The sequence below is a fragment of the Neomonachus schauinslandi genome, chromosome 3 (assembly GCF_002201575.2).
Source record: "Neomonachus schauinslandi chromosome 3, ASM220157v2, whole genome shotgun sequence".
Taxonomy (NCBI): Eukaryota; Metazoa; Chordata; class Mammalia; order Carnivora; family Phocidae; genus Neomonachus; species Neomonachus schauinslandi.
The window spans coordinates 53636681-53656485 of NC_058405.1; the positions used below are offsets into that span (position 1 = coordinate 53636681).

The 19805-nt window shown below is 43.3% G+C and overlaps 1 protein-coding gene across 3 annotated transcripts in view; it reads right to left on the reverse strand.

The window, feature by feature from the left end:
* ENOX1 (ecto-NOX disulfide-thiol exchanger 1) overlaps nucleotides 1-19805 on the reverse strand; it is a 210923-nt gene that overhangs the window by 67949 nt on the left and 123169 nt on the right. For all 3 annotated transcript variants that reach the window (XM_044913177.1, XM_021697871.2, XM_021697870.2), the window contains one exon: nucleotides 4025-4132. In XM_044913177.1, the coding sequence (XP_044769112.1) occupies nucleotides 4025-4132 (108 nt within the window). The remainder of the gene's footprint in view (nucleotides 1-4024; nucleotides 4133-19805) is intronic.

Consider the following 19805-nt stretch of genomic DNA (forward strand, 5'->3'; position numbering starts at 1 on the left):
GCATTGTTTCTGGAGGCCTAAAAAAAAAAAGACGATTTTCTTCTTTTTGTAAAGGAAGAATTGGGAAGACATTTCCTTGGTCACTGAGGCATCAGAAGAAAAGCTATTTCTCATGAGATTTTTAACAGTGAACATTTGAAAACACTACTTTCTTTACTCTCTCTCAGAAGGCTTAGGAGAGATCACCTATCAGGAGACTTCTGGAAAGCTTTAATCGGCATTTTATCCTCGCCTGGCTCAAAGCAGACATTTGGAAGTAGAGAGCAAGGGCAAAGGGTGAGCAGACCTTGCAGCGGCTCACCAGTATTTCTTCCTGGCTTATTAGTGCTCAGGAAGCAGCATCTTTGTCATCATCTTTTTTTATGCCGAAAATAAAGTATTCAGGGCAAGAAATAAATGCTTAAAGTTGGAAAGAAAAGAAGAAAATAAATGCAGCTATACTGACAATGCATCTGATCCAGAATATTGGTTCTTCCTGGTTATTTGTACATACCAAAATGAAAGCTGCTTTTTTTTTTTTTTTTTTAAGACAATGTCCAGTTCTCCATGCCAAGAAAGGGGCTTTGCCAAAGGGGGGGTAACACGAAGAAACTGAGGCTGGGGCAGCTGACTATGGACCAGAGGCTCTTTGGCTCATTTCCATATGGCTCCCACTTGAGAAACAAGAATTCTGCCCACTGGTTTTCAGGGCTCCCTCACTGATGTTTCTGCACGCAACAACTACAATGTGTTGCAGACGTGAAAAGTGAACGAGCCCCACAGTGATAGCAAGACCAGCCATTATCAGAGGGCACAGAAGGACCTAAAACCCTGTGTTCCTAGCGGAAGGTTTCCGTCTTGCAGGCGTTCCTCACATTTCTCCTCACCAACCCTCTCTGCTCTGCTTCCTTGACACAGCGGGGAAGGCTTTGCTATCTTGCCGCGGAAGTAAAGGATCATGTCGTGGAAGCCGGTTCCACCTGTACACGTTTACCGACACAGACAAGCTCACTGCTCTGCTCCCTAGTAAACAGATTCCATCCTGCTACCCCATGTCATCCTGTCTGAACGCCCCCGTGGGCTCTCCTCGTACTCCCTGCCCACCGGTCCTGTTCCCTCCCCTGCTCTCTTCCGACAGAGCCACCACAAGCCACCGCTCCCTCCCGCACCTGCAGGCTGGCCGCTGCTTTGCCCTCACTGGCCTCTGCCCGTCCTCTCCTCCAGCGGCTCCTCTCCTCCAGATGGAGCGGAGGAGTGTCCTGGCTGATGATACCTGGGCTTGTGAAGAAGCTCCAGATGTCGGAGGCTGACACCTTTGGAAAAGAAGTGAAGGGCAGGAGCCAGTGGGGCCTGAAGTGACCGAGAGAAGCCGCATCCTAGCAAACAAGGAAGGCTGGGAACCTTCTGGAGAGTCTAGGGAATAAGAGTCTCCCCTGATGGGGATGGGGCAGGGCCTAATGATGGTAAGTGTCTGCCCTCATGACCTATTCTTTCTTTTAGGATTCTCATCAAATGGCATCACTCTGAATAGCAAAGTACCGGGTCTTCAGAAAAAGGTGTATCTTTTCCTCTGCGTGTGTGTGCGTGTTTGCGTGCGCGTGTGCGTGTGTGTGTGCGTGTGAATGATAGCAAGGCTCTAGGCACATGCAGTCATACGTTCCAAGAGTGCTGCTACTTGTTTAGGCCCTGTCTATGCAGGCACCGGAAAAGTGTTTACACATGTAGTTACCCTACATAAGTCCAAAGAAAGCCTCACGGGGCAATGCTCACAGAGGTATAAAGGTGCGTTTTCAAGTGTGTGTCTGTGTGCGGGTGGCTGCCTGCAAGGAGATGGAAGGAATGTGTCCGCTGTGTGCTCCCAACTGCAAGGATGACAGGGGCACCCGGCTAGGGGCTCCTGGGAAAACAGCCTGGGGGCGGCAATAGCACCCAAATGCATTTGCTTGCAGTGTGTCACTGGCCTTCTCAGATGGATGGACGTACTTTTGACGTCTTTGCTTGCAAAGAGCTATCCCATTCATTTTTTTTTTAATTTTTTATTGTTATGTTAGTCACCATACCTTGCCTCATTAGTTCTTGATGTAGTGTTCCATGATTCATTGTTTGCGTATAACACCCAGTGCTCCATGCAGAACATGCCCTCTTTAATACCCATCACCAGGCTAACCCATCCCCCACCCCCCTCCCCTCTAGAACCCTCTGTTTGTTTTCAGAGACCCATTGTCTCTGAAAGGGGGGAAATCGGAGGGGGAGAGCTATCCCATTTAAATGAGCAGCGCAGATCTAAAAACGATTCCTTCCCAGTCGTATTTTCTAGCTCTTTAATGATTTTGGTTGTTCTGGATCTTCTTCATGTTCCCCATTTTTTTTAAGTAATGGAGATGGAGGGCGCTGTTGCACTACAGCCCGTCTGTGCACTTCCTGCTCTCTAAAAATGCGGGCCCTAACAAGAAGACTCTGGTGCTTTCTGCAAACCTCAGAATCTCTTTTTGTGATGGGGGCTTAGACCTCAAATCAAAATACAGGTATAGCTCAGAGGTATTGCGGGTTGGGTTCCAGACTGCAATAAGGCGAGTCAACTGAACTTCTGGGTTTTCCAGTGAATATAAAAGCTAAGTTTTTACTATCCTGTAGTGTGCACTAGCATCATGTTTAAAAAGACAATGTACAGAAAAGATCTGAGTCACCTGGAGAAAGGAGAAATCCACCCCTCCCCATCCCAGCAAACCGAGGAGACGGGGGAATGGCGGGGGGCGGGCGGGAAGGAGGGAGAGCACAGAACAGCAAAGCTCAGAGCTCTGGCTGATCAGGAGCAAATGTGGACCAAATCAGCGCTACTCTTCTGGAAGTCTTTCAGTCATGCAGAGGAGGAAAGCCCAGCGAGTTGGGGGCTCCTAGCTAGCCGGCCACTGTGAATTCAGTCAGTAGTTTTCGTCCAATCGAACATCACCCAAAATCACACAGATTCAGCCTCAGTCTACGTTACTCAATCTGTCCTAATCACATAATCACCAGTTTCATAAAGCATTTTCCTCCAAAGCTTATGAAGTATCTCCACTTTTCACTCACAAGTCACTTACTACTTCCAGGGGAAAGGAACGAAAACTCTATTTTCCTGCTCCCCAGCCACAAAAATCTAAAACCACTTGTAAAGTGACTCAGTCACAGCTGGCTATATTCTCCCGGGGACATATTTTCAGAAATATCACTTTTGAAGTTTTTTATATGGTACAAATAACCTTCTCATAAGCCACTGTGGGTGAAAAAAAATGTAAAACAAGCTAAATTTGATTACCCCAAAAGGTTGGGGTTATTCTGTGTGATTTTTTTTTCCCTCCTCCCAATTACCATTCATTCCATCGTTGGCAGCATGGGAAGGCCAGAAATAGGAAAGCATTTCAAGAGCTCTCCCGTGTAGACACCGGGCTCAGATTTCACTCAGATTTCACCGTGCTGCTGAGCAATCCATCTTTCGCTGTTGTAAGACAATACTTCCAAATCCACTTATCAGTGTCAGGCCACACTTCAGTATCAAAGAAAGCCGGGATGAAATGGTCAGATTTACAAACTTCATAGAAAAGGTCTGTTGCTCACTGTGGTTATTAGATAAGTGCCTGATGCACGGGGATGATTTTTCTTTTTCTTTTTTTAACGTCCCTATGAATCAGTCATTCCTATTCATTTGTCTGCCTGAGTGCTGCAGGTGATGCTAAACGCATGTTCCTCGCTGTTACACTTAAGGGGAAACGAGCTGCTTGCTTTGACATACATCCGCATCTCTGATACTTTAAAACTTTATCAAAATTCATTTGTCTTTTGGAGTAAACTTTCACACGTTGCTGGCGGGCTCGGGTGGTCCCCATTGGGGCAGGAGGGAGAAAGCTTATGAATACCACGTAGTAATGCTGCCAGAAAGGTGTGATGGGGCCCGGGTGGACCAGACAGCAGACGGACTGCAGAAACAGCTGGGTGCCTGTCGGGCAGCAGAGGTGCATGGGCCCGGGATGGAAATGGTGCCCGAATTGGAGCTGCTGCCTCAGCTTACCTGTTCCTGGAGGACTTTAAGTAATGCCTGCGTATGTGACTGTTCTTCCTTTGCTTGTTCCAGTTCTGACTTTTTGTTGTTTAACTCCTCCTGGATGGTCAGCAGTTGCTGTCAACGTAAGAACATTTGAGATAAGTAGGATGGAAGGCCAGGTGACTGTAACATTCCAATGTGTGAGAAGATTTTCCCAAGTCTTAATAGCTTAATCCACACTTCAGTTAACTTTTGTGCCCCCACCCCCATCACTTAGTGTAACAATATTGCAGGGGTTTTTTTTTTAGTATTTTATTTATTTGCTTGAGAGAGAGGGGGAGAGAGAACAGAGGGAGAGGGAGAAGCAGGCTCCCCACTGAGCAAGGAGCCCAATGCAGGACTCGATCCCAGGACTCCGGGATCATGACCTGGGCTGAAGGCAGACGCTTAACTGACTGAGCCACCCAGGCACCCCAGTATCACAGGTTCTGACATGTTATAAGGGTGTTGGGACCCTGCTGCACAATAAAACAAGTTTGTGCTAAGGATCTGTGAAGCCACCCTCAAAATCCTTGGAATAAAAGCGTATTTGTAAAAATATGTGGAATAGTGTTGATAGACAACAGGTTTTGATAGATGAAGAAATTAAATAATACAAAAAACTGGATGTGATTCGTCAGCTTGCCCAAAGTCACTTCATTTGACGTCAGACAGGAGGGCTGGCCTTCCAGCAGTAGCCCTGTAGAGCTACTTCACCAAGTGGCTGGGACTGCAAAAGATCCTTTTCCTTTCTCTGTTATGACGGTGATGTTTTATTAAATCAGCAGGACTGAAGTCCAAACTGCAATCAATGTATCAGCCAAGAAAACTGCTGATATAAGCTGTCAAAACTCTAAGCTATGGCCTACACTGCTATTTTTAAGCAGGGCCACTGAAGGGATTTTTGTAAGCCTTGCCTTGAGCTTCCCTGGCCCTATCAACTCTGACTCATGTTGGGGCTTATGCTTGTCTGCTGGAAGCACTGTGCTGCCTGGCATGAGTTCTCTGCACCGGGGTTATATGTGAATATACACATAGGCTGGGCCACGCATTCGAGAGGCTTCGCAACGGGCCGCAGAAACGGCTCTATCGACTCAGAAGATTCTTAACAACAAAGGGCTAGTTTGAGCAGACCGAAGAGCATCTCTTCCGCTGCCGTACGTAACTACTGCTGCGCAAATGACAGAAAGTGCGCATTCCTGCCACAGAGGTAGCGGTCTCCAGCATCAAGCCTGCTTCTCTGGGGCCCGCCGCACAGCGGCCTGGCCGTTCTTCATACCAAGGCCGGAGTAAACGCTGGTGCTGGACTGCTGATGCTTAAACCCACCAACTAGAAGGATTAAGTTAAGTCTTTAAAACCTCGTTTTGGGGGATGTTGGGGAGTAGGCAGCACTCAGAAAAACACACTGTGCTTTCCCTTGGGCTCGCTTCTTCTGTTCCCTCCTTTGGCACTGGATATACATTTAGGAACCTACTTTGGTCCCCTCCCCTGCACCCAGCATAAACAGTGATTTCCTCACCATTTCCTAAAAACTCTATGCCTCCGGTTTCACCACCTGCGCATGTGAGACTCCCGTGTGAGGTGATACACACACCCCGCACCAGCTCCCTTAGCACTGTATGTGATTTAATTGTGCATCAATTGATTAAAGTACAGAAACCAGGGAGCCCGTATTGTCCTTTGGCACCGTGACAAGTACCTAAAATGACTGCTCCCAAAGTGTGGGGAGGGACTCTGCTCCTTTGCTCTCATTCATGACTGGCCCCTGGAACCACTCCCCGGGAGAGGGGGGGGGCTGGTGCTTGGACTTCGATGACGCCCAGGGAATTTTTACGTATCAGACAAGTTTCAAATTCAGTCCTTAAGCCTCCTTTAAACAGGAGCCAAATGAAGGGCAGGAAATCGTCTTCAAAGGTAGGTCACTTATGTCTGTTCACTGCAGCACTCGGGGCCTCAGGATTCAGCTACAGCTAGCGTCCAGCAGAAGGGGGTTGGCTCGGTCAGTGTCGGCCATCTGTACAGCGGGACTCCATGCAGCCGGGGAAAACCGCAAACATCTCTGCACATGGAGGAAGCACACAGTACACTGTGCCCCCACGGAAACGGCAGGTTACAAAAAGGTCTCGCTGAATTTTGCAACACGTTCATAGACAAGGAACTGGATACTTGGTATGGGTGAGTGGGTTTAAGGATCTTTAGGTCAGTTTTGCTGGTAATTTTCTGGTATGTCTGTAAGGAGCATATGCTGCTTGAGTAATGTTATTGCCGGCACTGAATAAATAAGAGGGGAAGTGAGAATTCTATTGGAATCTGCTATTTCATCCACACATTTATAACGCCGCTTTATTCTACTGAAACACACACACACACACACACTCCTTCCCTGGAACTCATTTCTCACTGAGGCTTCTGTCCTATTCCATTCTTCCTGGGAATCACACTTTTTTTTTTAATTGTACTTATTTTACTTTTTATTTTTAAAAAAATTTTCTTATTTAAGTATAGTTGACACAGGATGGTATATTAGTTTCAGGTGCACAACATAGTGATGTGACAATTATATGCCTTGCTCCGTGCTCAGCACAGTAAGTGCGGTCACCATCTGTCATGATATGGTGTTGTTATGATATTACTGACTATATTCCCTATGCTGTGCTTTTCATCTCTGTGGAATCACACTTTTTAAAATAAAATGTCTTCTCTGTCATCCCCACTTCCTTCTCCTACGTAGGCAACTACTTCCAATGGTTTCTATCTTTTTTGAGTGTGTTTTTCTAAAATATATATTGTTTTCTGAGGATGCCTTTTTTGTGATTTTGTCATATTTCTTGTTATTTATATTTTTACTAAGCACTATTTTTTAAAGACCCATCCATGTGAATATGTACACATCTAACCTGTTGCTTCCGAGGGCTGCATAATATCCTACGGAGTACGTCCACTCAATTATATCTGATCCACTCTCCCCGAGAAAGCCACTCAGATGACCTGTAGTTCTCACCCTATCCAAGGTTGCAGTGGAACATGCTAGTGCACGTTACCTTATGGACCCGCAGGGGGGCTTCCCTGGGATCCATACCCAGTGGTGAAACCGCTGCTCTGGAGGGTGTGCCTAAGATGTCAAGTTGCCCAACCTGCCCACCCACCGGGGTGTACAAGAGTCCCTGTGCCCCACAGCCGCACTAACACTTAGCGTTACCCACCCAGCTTTCTAATATTTGTCAGAGTTCTCATATTTGTCTAATAATATAGAGATTCTTCATTAAACCTTCTTTTTGTACTTCTCTAACTCCTTGTGATAAATATCGCATCGTATGCTTGCTAGCTGCTGAGGTTTATTTACACTTCTTAAAAGACTATTCAAGGGTAGTGGTTCTTAAATATGAGAATCTTTTTTGAAGATTTTATTTATTTATTTTAGAAAGAGAGAGAGAGCAAGCAGGGGGAGGGACAGAGAATCTTAAGCAGACTCGCCGCTGAGCCCCACACGGGATTCGATCTCACGACTCTGAGATCATGACCTGAGCGGAAACCAAGAGTCAGATGTTTAACCTGCTGAGCCACCCATGCCCCGCAAATATGGGGAACTTTTCAAAACAATACTGATTCCTGGGCCCTCGAGAAGACCAATTAACTCAGAACATCTAGGCAATGATACCTTGAAAAATAGCAACAACCACCTTAATAGATAATTCTAATGTGCAACTGGGATGGAAACCACCGCTTCCATGAATGCTCATTTAAACCTCATTCTACCCCAGCATGACTTCTACCCAGAGTGCCCTACTCCCACTGTCCTCACTCACTGATGCTTTTCTCCTGGCTGGCCAGCCTGGCAGGTTCTTTTCTTCCTGCTCCATGCCTTCTCCAGGGGATCTGTTCACACCCATGTCTTCAAGGGCACATCCCACGTGCTTATGCTTTACAAGTGTGACTTTACAGCCTCTGCCTCATTCTTGCTACCCGCTAGACCCTTAAGTTTCAGTGTTTCAAGCTCTGCCTACGATCATACCTCCCTTCCCGTACCTGAGTCTGCTCCCCCGGAATCCAGAGTTAAAAGCTTGAAGTCCACCCCTTTGTAACCTCCCTGCCCATTCCTCTGCCTTTTCTCCCTCCCATCCTCACCGTCATAGTTAAGGCAACCCTTTCCTCCCCTCTGGATCTGCTTGTTCCCCCAGTCATTCACCCTACACTCCTGAGAGAACCGACCATCGGAAAATTCAAGTGCTCCCGTACTTAAAAAATATTACTGGTTCAGCATTTTTCACAGAACTAGAACAATGATACTAAAATTTGTATGGAACTACAAAAGGCCCCCAAGAGCCATAGCTCTCTTGAGAAAGAAGAACAAAGCTGGAGGTATCACAACCCCAGATTTCAAGACCCACTACAAAGCCATCGTAATCAAAACAGCATGGTACCAAAAATAGACACACAGATCAATGGAACAGAACAGAGAGCCCAGAAATAAACCCATGCATAAATGGTCAATTAATCTACAACAAAGGAGGCAAGACTATATATACACTGGGGAAAAGACAGTGTCTTCAGTAAATGGTGTTGGGAAAACTGGACAGCTATATGCAAAAGAATGAAACTGTATCACTTTCTTCGACCATACACAAAAATAAATTCAAAGTGAATTAAAGACCTAAATGTGAGACCTGAAACCATAAAACTCCTAGAAGAAAAGGTAGGCAGGAATTTCTCTGACATCAGCCATAGCAACATTTTCCTAGATTTGTCTCCTCAGTCAAGAGAAACAAAAGCAAAAATAATCTATTGGGACTGTACCAACATAGAAAGCTTCTACACAGTGAAGAAAACCATCAACAAAACAAAAAGGCAACCTACTAGATGGGAGAAGATATTTGCAAGTGATATAGCTGATAAGGTGTTTGTATCCAAAATATATGAAGAACTTACACAATTCAACACCAAAAAATGTGGTACGCCTGAAACTAATGGAACACTGTGTGTCAACTATACTGTAACAATAATGATTTAAATATACTTTTGGTTCCCCAACCTCTACTAGATAAAATACAAACCAATGATCTCATCCTTCCCTGGATGTGCCAGGTCCTTTCCTGACTCTGTGCCAAGCTCACTACCTAGAATTCTGCCTGGCAGATTCCTATTCACTCTTCCACTTAAAGAATGCTTTCAGATGAGCACCACCCATATGATGACTTTATACAATAGAAAGCAGCCACATCCAATAGGGAGCCATGACTCCTCACTAGCGCACACAGTTAGGCAGTGAAGTGGGGGCTCGATTTAATTCCGACTCGCCCATTCGGCCTGGTGCCTTTGTCTATGGCAGCACCTGCACAACCACGTGCGGCATCCTTGGGTTCTTTTGCAATAAAGACCTCCCTCCCTCAATCACCCAAGCAAAGTTAATTGTCCTAACTTCTATGCTCCCAAAGCACTTAATATGCAATACTACCTTTCATGGGTATCTCCCCAACTAGACTATATCCACCAATGGTAGGGTCAATAATTAGGGCATCCCTAACACACAGTAGGTGCTGAATGAATGAATGAGTAAAGAAAGGAATAAATGCTTGCTCTGGTTTCCCCACTTCTATGGGATTAAGCCAAGGTCTAGTAGAAAAAACAAAAAAAATACACACACATAGACAAAAACCAAAACAGCTACAATAACAAAAACTACCTGAGGGTCTGTCACTGGGCAGTTCATTATTGTAGACATCAGGACACATGGGGGACACATAGGGAGACATAGGGAGCTTTCAGAAAAGAATAGCAGTTCCATGGAAGACATTTTCATTCATGACTCGGGCAGTCCCAGATCTCCTCCTTAATCTAATGGGGATTATTTCTTAAAAGGCTAAGGCAATCTACTCATTGAATGTGTAATTCTGTAATTTCCTCCCTGTGTTCCATCAAAAAAAGCAAACAAAAAAAACGCCACTAGAGGAAAAATAAAATCAACACCCGCTAGACTGTTTTCCAAATTCTTCCAGATTAATGTTTTCTTTTATTTACAAAGCCTAAACTCGTGAATCTAATATTTATGTATGCAAAACAGTGGTGGTGAGTCAAAACTGCTATTCTTCATTTGACTAGATGTCCCGTATAAACAACGAGCTAATCCGCCACTAGATAATTTAAGTCAGCCTTTCTGGTTCTTCTTCACTTGAAATGTATGAGACTGTATCATCTTCTTTCTAGTTTGAGTGTTTAAGTGCTAAAATACCTCAATTACAGAAGTTCACAGCAGCTAGAACTTAATCAGAAGAGTCTCTCGGTTGGATTGGCTGACTGCAGCATAATTTTAATTTAACACTGGAGAGTATGACATTAAGCAGATGCACTATTACATTTTTTGGTGGTTACAATGGAGTGTGTTCCACTTAGACAATTATCCATATGCCAATCAAGAGCAAACACTCTGGCAGACAATAACAGGTAAATAAATGCCGTACCTGACACATCTTGGTATTTCCAGGCCACTGATTTAATAGGATCATTTATAGTGCTCTTTGGGGATGTAGACTTCAGTGTGTAATGGGTCTTTCTCTCTGACAAATTCAAAGAGCATTACAAATGTTATTTGGAGCCCCGGAATAAGTGAGGCCACATTTCCATTTCTACAGATGGGTGAATCATGGGCACACAAAGGTTAAGTCATGTATCCAAGGCCACATTGTCTGGGAGAGACCTACCACTTGCACGTCTCAATTTTCCTGCTTCAGACCATGGTTCCCGCCCTGACACATGGCACACCACACTGTCAGTTGAAAATGGAAATCAGGACATGCCAAACTCGAAATCCTCCTAGCAACAACTTCTACCTAGGCATTCACCGTTTCCACTTAAAAGCAAGGCTGGTGGAGACATGCTTTTGTGTATACTTCTGTGAACCCTGTGATGCATTTAACTTCGCTTTAAAAACTGCAAATCCCATCCTTGTCTTTTTTCCTTAAATTTTATAATTTTGCTATCAAGGTGAAGTTTTGCTATAGCTAGCAGATTATATGGTTAGATTCCCTAAAAGTCACAGACACAGAGTAGATACTCTATATGTAAAGTATCCCAGCAACATCCCTTGATGAGCTGACACTCAGAGAACTGTGGTAATAGGAATCTCTGGCAGGACTGGGGCGGCTGGGGGATAGAGGTGAGGGTTAGCATAAAATTGAGAGGACCCATAAATAGACTGATTTGAGGACAGCACAAGACACTCTAATAATGGCTATAACCAGTAGAGTTTCCCTAGGAGATTTTTGGGGATCAGTTTAGATATTAGGAGAATATGGGCTCAGGGGGTCCATTTTGAATCAGAATTCATTCTATTTATTAGAAACAAGCCACTGAATATTCATGCATAAAAGTCTGGAAATATTTGAACCCACAGAAGGTCATCAATTTAAATCTAAATGTGTTTTTGCTCTTTTGATTCAGTTTTAATAAATGTTATTCCATCTCCATAACTTTGCTATAAATTAGATGCCCTACTCAGTGGGATATGCCTTTGAGGCCAGTAAAGTATCTCCTAAGGAAATGAGGTCCAGGGCCTTCCAAAGGCCGTGGTGGATGTGACTGTCTCTGGATCAACTGATCCCAGCAGGTGTCTTAATACCTAGGCTACATGGCAACACCTGCGAGCCTCCAGCATCACCCTGTCTGTGCACCTGGTCTCCAATCTGATTTTTCTATTTTAGCCTGCGATCTGAACCCCACCTCTGGCCAGCTCTGCCAGACCCTTGTCACCTTGTCCTGTGGTAAGGAGACAGGATGCATCCATTAATCTTTTCTCCCTTGGTGAGATCCTGCTACCCAAACACAGCTTACTGCTTCCCCCGCTCCGCCCCCAGCCCAGTACTCTCCACACCCTCCACCTCTCAAATCCTGTTTTGGTTCTCACTGATTTCAGACCCACTCAGGAATGTCAGCCGTTAGTCCTGCTGAGGAAGTCACCTGTGCCTGCTTCTATCTATCACTGTGAATCCTGAGCCAATCCCTGATTGTGAGGGGAAGTTTGAGATGCGGAAAAATCAAGCGCCTATGATCATAACGGTAAGAGTAAGGCTGTGCCTGAAGGCAAACACATCTCACCGTATTCCTATCAGAAGAGAGAAAGCTGGCTCAGGGGAAGGACAGTCATTTACCACCTGGTAGCAACAACTTTCACTTTTCTCCTTGGGAAAAAAAAAAGATGGAATTGAACTAGCCTGAATTTTCTTGTCACACAAGGTGGTAAGATGACTCAAGATCTATTCGAGTTTAAAATGTCATCTGCTTCCACCTGGGGATGAAACTGCACTTCAATTTACGGCAAGGTACGAGGGTAACCAAGCCTGTGGCCCGGTTTATCAATCGTGGTGCCTCCCTCTCTGCCTCCAGCACGGTGATCCCTGGGGGAGAAACATCTCTAGCAAAGAGCTCCACCGTTCAGATGACTGATAGCAGGAACACTGGATTATAGAAATGAAATTGTGCTCTGAGCCTAATATCCTATTACACCAGGCTATACGTATTTAATTCCTTGGGTCTTTCCTCATAAATCAATTCCTTCAGGCCCTTAATCTCGTCAATATCTTTTCTGATATTGAATTTTAAATGCCATTCTCATTACTAGGCAGAAAGGCAATCTCATGCTCGTGATGGGATCAGGCTTCATTTACAGCCAAGAGACACCTGGAGTGCGGCCCTATTCCCTGACCCTGCTGTTAAGATCCTAATGTCGACCAGAGCCAAAAAGCCCAAGCACAGACCTGACTGGGCTTGCCCTCTCAGAGGTCAAGACCATGAACTGGGGTCATGACTATCAGTATCCTGGGAGCCTGAGCCAGTTCTGAGAGACTGATGAGAAAGCGAGCGTTTTCAAGGGCTTGGGGGATTGGGTGTTCAAGGGGGTGTCTGAGACCCTGAGGCATGAGGCACCCAGGCCACCCACCCAGGGCAGTGTGCTCTGGCAAGGATTCCTTTCTCTGAATGTATGAGTAAGGGTCTGAGAGAAGGACACACACAGTGTGCCGACATCTGAGCAAGATCTCACAAGGCACGGGTGGAGGGCGGGCACAGGCTGTGGATTCTCTAGAGGAGAGGAAGTACATAACCCCAGAGATCAGGGGTGTTTCCAGGTTCCCAGGGGCTGGCCCATAATGCCAGGATTTCCCCTCCTGTAGAGAAAGGGGAAAAATCCACAGATTTGTGAGTCTTGCAAAATTTCCAAAGGGAAGAAGGAGTGATAAATAGAAGACTTCACAAGTGACTAAGAGGCTGGGAAACACGGGGAAGCACTGAGATGCAGAATTGGGGGCCTATGTCTGCAGTCAGTGTGGGATATCAAGGGCCGAGTCCCAAGAGCTGTCTGCCTTAGGGCAGGAAATAAGCGGGGGCAACTGTTCGAAATTTAACAATAAAAAACTGAAGGATCCATTTATCCATTTATTTTCACTGTGTACCAGCAATTCTACACAAAGTCAGTGATAAAATACTCCTCTCTGACAAAAATCCTTTGTTGATCCAAAATTACTGCTGTTACTGTTAAGATCTAATATACGTGTAATCTTCAAATTAGCACATTTTCATTACTTACCCTTTAACAAACATACTCTGTGCGGAAACTAATTTGGAAAATGTCCAGTTTCTGCTCCCACTCCCAAGTCTCCCTGCCCCCCCCCCCCAATCTCACGCACAGGACTCAGCTACACACATTGGCTTCAGAATCCCTGGAGCTTGCTTTAGACAGTGTCTCCAATCCCATTAGCACTACGTGTATTCCTACATTTGCACAGTAGATTTGAAATAAACCAAGATACCGCAATTATTGCAAAGACTAAGAACTATAGAACCCGAGCTACTTCAATTCATTCCACAGGACCCGTGAGTCTTTAGGATTTTAAACAACAGAACTTGGTGAGAACCATGAGTGGTATTATTTTTGGTAAGTGAAAACTTCAGCTTCTATGTTAAGTATTCTTACTGAATTACCATAGTTTAAAAAATGGAAATGCATTCTTTTTAAATTGTGTGCTTTAAAACTAAAGGACAAATAAAGAAAATGTTACATCAGTGGTACAACTAATAGTTGGCCTCAACCGAAACTTTTTCATTTGATTTTAATAAAATTCACTCATTTACTGGACAATTATTACATCCTGTGTACTGTAATCAAAGGAAGAAAGTTCAAACTGTTATTTGGATTAAAAAAACTACCAAATAGATGCGATTTTTTTTCCCCTTTCATTGTACCATTTTAGTTTTTCACATAATTATATGAGAAAATCAACAGGAAAATGTTAAAGTCTGCATTTCTTTCCTGGTTGTTATTATTCACTTTATTTCATGATTATTTCTGAAAATAATCATGTCATTTAGAGGAGGATGTTTTTAAAAAGATCCTTTCCGAGTTCAAATTACACTAGGCACGTCACTGGCCAGCAGCCGTTATCTGGGCAGGAGAGGGAGATCATGACCTTGGCTTGCTGGGTGGGGGAGGGGAGGGCAGGTTTCATCAGACATCGTTTTTAGAGACCATTTCTTACACTTGAATATCCTTCTGGGAGGGACTTGTATTAAAAACAGATACTTTTTGGCATTTTATAATCCAGTGGAGTTACTGGTCATAATACCCTATATTCTGATAAGGCAACATTATTATGAAAAAAATATATATATATAGACAAGCATTGGTGAAAAGGCAAACAGTAAGTCACTGGTCAGCATTTCAAAGGCTAGCATGGTTAGCTCCCTCACTGTGTGACCTGCAGACTACTTTTCTCTCATCTCCTTTTCTCTCACAACTGTCTCCTGAAGAATAATTTATCATTTGAAAAGGAATACATCAATTAATTTCTTGAATACTGAACACATGAAAAGCAGATGCAAAAGTGGTTTGGAAGGCTCTAAAACCTATTTTCCTTTCTTCACATGATTTTTCTTTCTTTTTTTTAAAGATTTTTTATCTATGAGAGAGAGAGAGAGAGAGCACGCCATCGACAGCAGGATCAGGGGGAGGGGGAGGGACAGAGGCAGAGGGAGAAGCAGACTTCCCACTGAGCAGGGAGCCCCATGTGAGGCTCGATTCCAGGACCCCGAGATCATGACCTAAGCCAAAGGCAGACACTTAACCAACTGAGCCACCCAGGTGCCCAAATTTTTCTTTTTTAATAGTGTGATTTGCAGGGTCATTTCGGCTTTCTGGTTTTCACTTTCTTCACATGTTAAATAAAGATAACAATACTCACCAGTAGGATACTATGAGACTAAAGAACATCCATTAAGTATGTGAAGCTCCTTGAATGGCAAGGAGTACGAAGTGAAATCAAAGTGCTACTATTATCTTCTTTGCTGGAACAGAGAGACTAAGACCCAGCAAGGTCAAGTGACTTTTAACTTCCGGAGTGGGCAGAGAGAAAGGGCTGTAATTCAGCCCCACCCTAGCCATGGTGGTTGCCCTCCTTCAGCCAATTTTCAAAACACAGGGCAGCCAACTTGAATTAACACTATTCATGCAATTCACAAGGGAAAGGCGTCAAATGCTTTGCCGAAGTAGGAGTATATGTCAGTGATAATTCCCTCCATTGCCTTTGCTGGCAATTCCACTGCAAGTGATAATCCAATTTGCTGGGACTTATTTATGCCTATCACTTTTTTTTGCAATTATATGAGGTGGTCATCACCCCGGCCTCCGGGCACATGTACAGCTGTTAATGTAGAAATTTAAAATATTAACATGCTTTCCAGCCAGGTTGGCCCATTTACTTCAAACAAGAACTTGATTGAACAGCTGGGTCTTGCACTGTGCCCCAAAGGCCAATAGAGATTTGTTCTTTCTTTGCAGGGTTTATAACCCAGTCATGATCAGAGCTTAGAGCTAGAAAACCCTTTATGGGTGACTTTTGACCGAAGTCCTGTGGCCATCTTTGGAGATGGCTTATACAAAGTGATCTGGGCCTCATTCAGTTTAGCTCCTGGAGAGCCAAACCATGCTCCTTCTAGATTCATTAACATCAGATGTTACCACCATCACTGACCTCCTGGATTGCAGTTTTAGGAAAGCAGCTTTTGACTTAATGGTTATGGGATAAGAACATATGTTTGAGTCTTAAGAGTTTTTACTTGAATCCTCATGGTGAGAAGTTGTAATGATCTAACATGTTCTGCAGAAAAATGAAGTGAGAGAGTATAGCGATACGTTCTATCTCTGCATCAGTCATAGATGACTAAGGATGGAGAACTTTCTCTGCTGTGGGTCTAGAAGGCCTCTGCCACCTACATTACTTACCTGCTAGTCACCGCTGAACTTTAATGAAGTGAATTAATTCAATGATTACAATATTCCCACGTCTCCTTTGTTAACACAAGTTACCATTTCTTTACAACTAGGAGAGTAGGACATCTAGGGGCAGGATGAGGATGAAGAATAGCCCCTGAACTTACTAGCACTTTGAATCTTTAGGTGCCACTGGGACAAGCTCTGCAAATAAACGGGCACGTTCATCTATTACTGAAGCGGTGGGAGGCAGAGGAAGGCTGCTCGCTTCCCCAAAGTCTCCAAGTTATTTTAATACATTTAGCCTGGTCTGCAAGCCCACGTGTTAGGCCTCTCACTGTAACTAGCACCTTTGGAGATCTCCAAGTTTCCGCCATTCCCTACTCCAGGGCTGAGCCCTGGAGAGACAGGTGCAGCGCAATGAAGAAAATTTCCCAGAGGGGATTTAACCACCGCAGGTCGTCCCTGTGGCAAATCCTCAGACCTCAACTAGCTCAGGTTTTCTCTGTCTCTGAACCACCGGCTGTCTTTAAGGTAAAAGCAACAGCAACAACAGAAAGCCTCAACAAATCCTGTCACTGTGAAGTGTGGCATATATTCTCAACACCTGGGGCTGAACTCTAGCTGGTAAAATAGAATACAGCACCACCCACCTTGCCTGGATCTCAAAAGTGCGGACAGAAAATTATCATTTTAAACCAATCTTCTCTGCTATGGAAACATTAAACATAGGGAGGATTAAAGAAGCGAGCTGAATTACTCAGACCCTTTACAGTGAATGGTGTTAGCATGGCCATGAATGGTAACAGCAAGAAAGGCTCCCAAGGTATACAAATGAACAGAAATTAGAGCTGTAGCTTTACACTTAATATCAGCCTACCCCTTGAAGTGTTCCTCCAGCCTCAGCAATTCCCTCACTCATGATCGGCGACTACACGCACTCTAACATTACTTGTGCAAGTCAGGCTACCCGTGTCCTTTTAACGAAAATTTCCATCACGGGTTTGCCGAAGTCAGCTCAAAGACCTCTCCTGACACTGATGGCACAGAAAATATCATCACCCACGATAAAAAGCTAGTTGAGTGAGCATCCTAGAAACACGGGATCATACCAAGGTTAGTGTTAATGACTTTGAATTTTTCAAAAGGAAAGAATAGGGAAACCACATTTTTAGGGTCTGCTGGTAGACTTTGGGCAGTAATCATTTTTCTGCTTCCAGATGACAATTTAAAAATGTAAATCGTGATACAAAGCGAGTCATACAAAGCAGTTACATTCCAGCCCAAGTAATTATATCAAGATTAAGAAAGATTATATCGGGATTACTCGGGAGGGTTAGAAAATAATCCCTTGTTTTGCCACTGAGTTCACTGTGGATAATCTTCAACCAGATAAGAAAGTTCTCTTTTAATCCAAGTTCTTAAATCTTCATTTTTTCCTTTGGTTGTGTTAGTTTTAAATCATGAATGGGTATTTTCTAGCTATTAAACTGATTATTCTGGTTCAATCCTGTTAATGGGATATATTACATTAATAGACTTTTGTAAGATTGAACTAACCTTGCCTTCCTGTGATAAATCCAATAGGGTGGTTTATAAAATACCAAATTAAATTAGCTTTTTAAAAGGAATTTTAAATCTATGTTCCTAAGTGAGACTGACTTACAACCCCCCTGACCCTCCCCTTTTTTTTTTTTTACTGTCCTTGCCCCTTTTTGGTATCAAGTATCCTAGCCTTATGGATTGGTGGGGACATGTTTCCTTCTTTTCTGTTCTCTGAATGAGTTCGTAAAAGATTGGCATAATCCTTGAATGTTTAGTAGAACTTGACTGTAAAGCCATTTTTGGTCTGTGGCTCTGATATTAAGATTTTAATAATTTTTTTTAAAAAAATATTTATTTATTTTAGAGAGAGAGCATGTGTGAGTGGAGGGAGGGTGGGGGGCAGGGGGAAAGGGAGAGAGAGAATCTCAAGCAGACTCCCCACTGAGCATGGAGCCCAACATGGGGCTCGACCCCAGGACCCTGAGATCATGACCTGAGCTGACATCAAGAGTCAGCCAGGTGCCCCCAAGATTTTAATGATTTTTAATTTTTCTAAGCAGCTCTGCTGCTCCCTCCCTCTTGCTGTTGCTGCCAATGTTTGCAGTCTGTGAAACATTTCCATACAACTCAGCCCCTATAAGCTTGATAGGTAGGACATAAATGGAAAACTGTACTTTTCAAATACACCTGGAACATTTACAAAAATTCATTTTATGCTACATCCTAAAGCACATCTCAACAAATTTCAGAGGAGTGCTATCATATTTTCTGACCACAACAAAACTGTTAGAAATCAGTGTCACTAAAGATAATAAGCCATAATGATACGGCTCAGGCTTTCAATTTCTTCCTGATTTAATTCTGATAAGGTATTTTTTTCCTATAGGAATTTACCCATGTCACGAAGTTTAAGAATTTGTCATAAAGCCATTTCTGATTTTCTCATATGTCTGTAGTTATACCTCATTTTAATTTTTAATATTGTTTATTTGGTCCTTCCCTTTTTTTTGTGATCGATATTACCAAAGATTTTCCATTTTATTAGTCTTTTCAAATAAACAGCATTTAGCTTTGTTGATCTTCTGTACTGCATGACTGCTTGCTCTTTTAGTCATTCCTGTCTTGTTTTTATCCTTCCTTCTTTGGGTTTATTATTTTTAGAAAGAGTTGGATGTTTACTCCTGTTTATGTTTTTCTTTTTTCCTAAAACATGCATTTAAAAATTTTAATTTTTCCTCTAGGTTGTTTCAGCTGCATCCCACAAGTTTTGCTATGTTGTATTTTAATTATCAATCACTTCTAAGTACTTTAAAATTATATTTCTGATTTCTTTGGACTTGTGGGTCTAGATATGTGCTTTTAAATTTCCAAATACATAGGATTTATCTTAGTTATCTTTAGTGACACTGATTTCTAACAGTTTTGTTGTGGTCAGAAAATATGATAGCACTCCTCTGAAATTTGTTGAGATGTGCTTTAGGATGTAGCATAAAATGAATTTTTGTAAATGTTCCAGGTATATTTGAAAAGTAGTTTTTCATTTATGTCCTACCTATCAAGCTTATAGGGGCTGAGTTGTATGGAAATGCTTCACAGACTGCAAACATTGGCAGCAACAGCAAGAGGGAGGGAGCAGCAGAGCTGCTTAGAAAAATATTTCCTGACATATTTTAGGGTCTTTCACTAAAGAGTGGGGTGGGCATGTTCCCCATTGTTGTTCCAGTCTCAATTTGTCACATAATGTCACCTTCAACATTAGGAAGAAGTGTTAAACACTATACTACCTGGTTTGGAGGCTTCTTCCCTATGGTTTCTCATCCCTAGTTCCTTAATAAGCATGGTACAAATAAAAATATCATCTCCTAGGACCCATTAAAGCTGTGAGAGCTTTTGGACTGTAGAAAGATGCTGTCTGCATGGAAATACTTGTGACTGCACACACAGCATGAGCGGAAACTCCGTGCTTACTG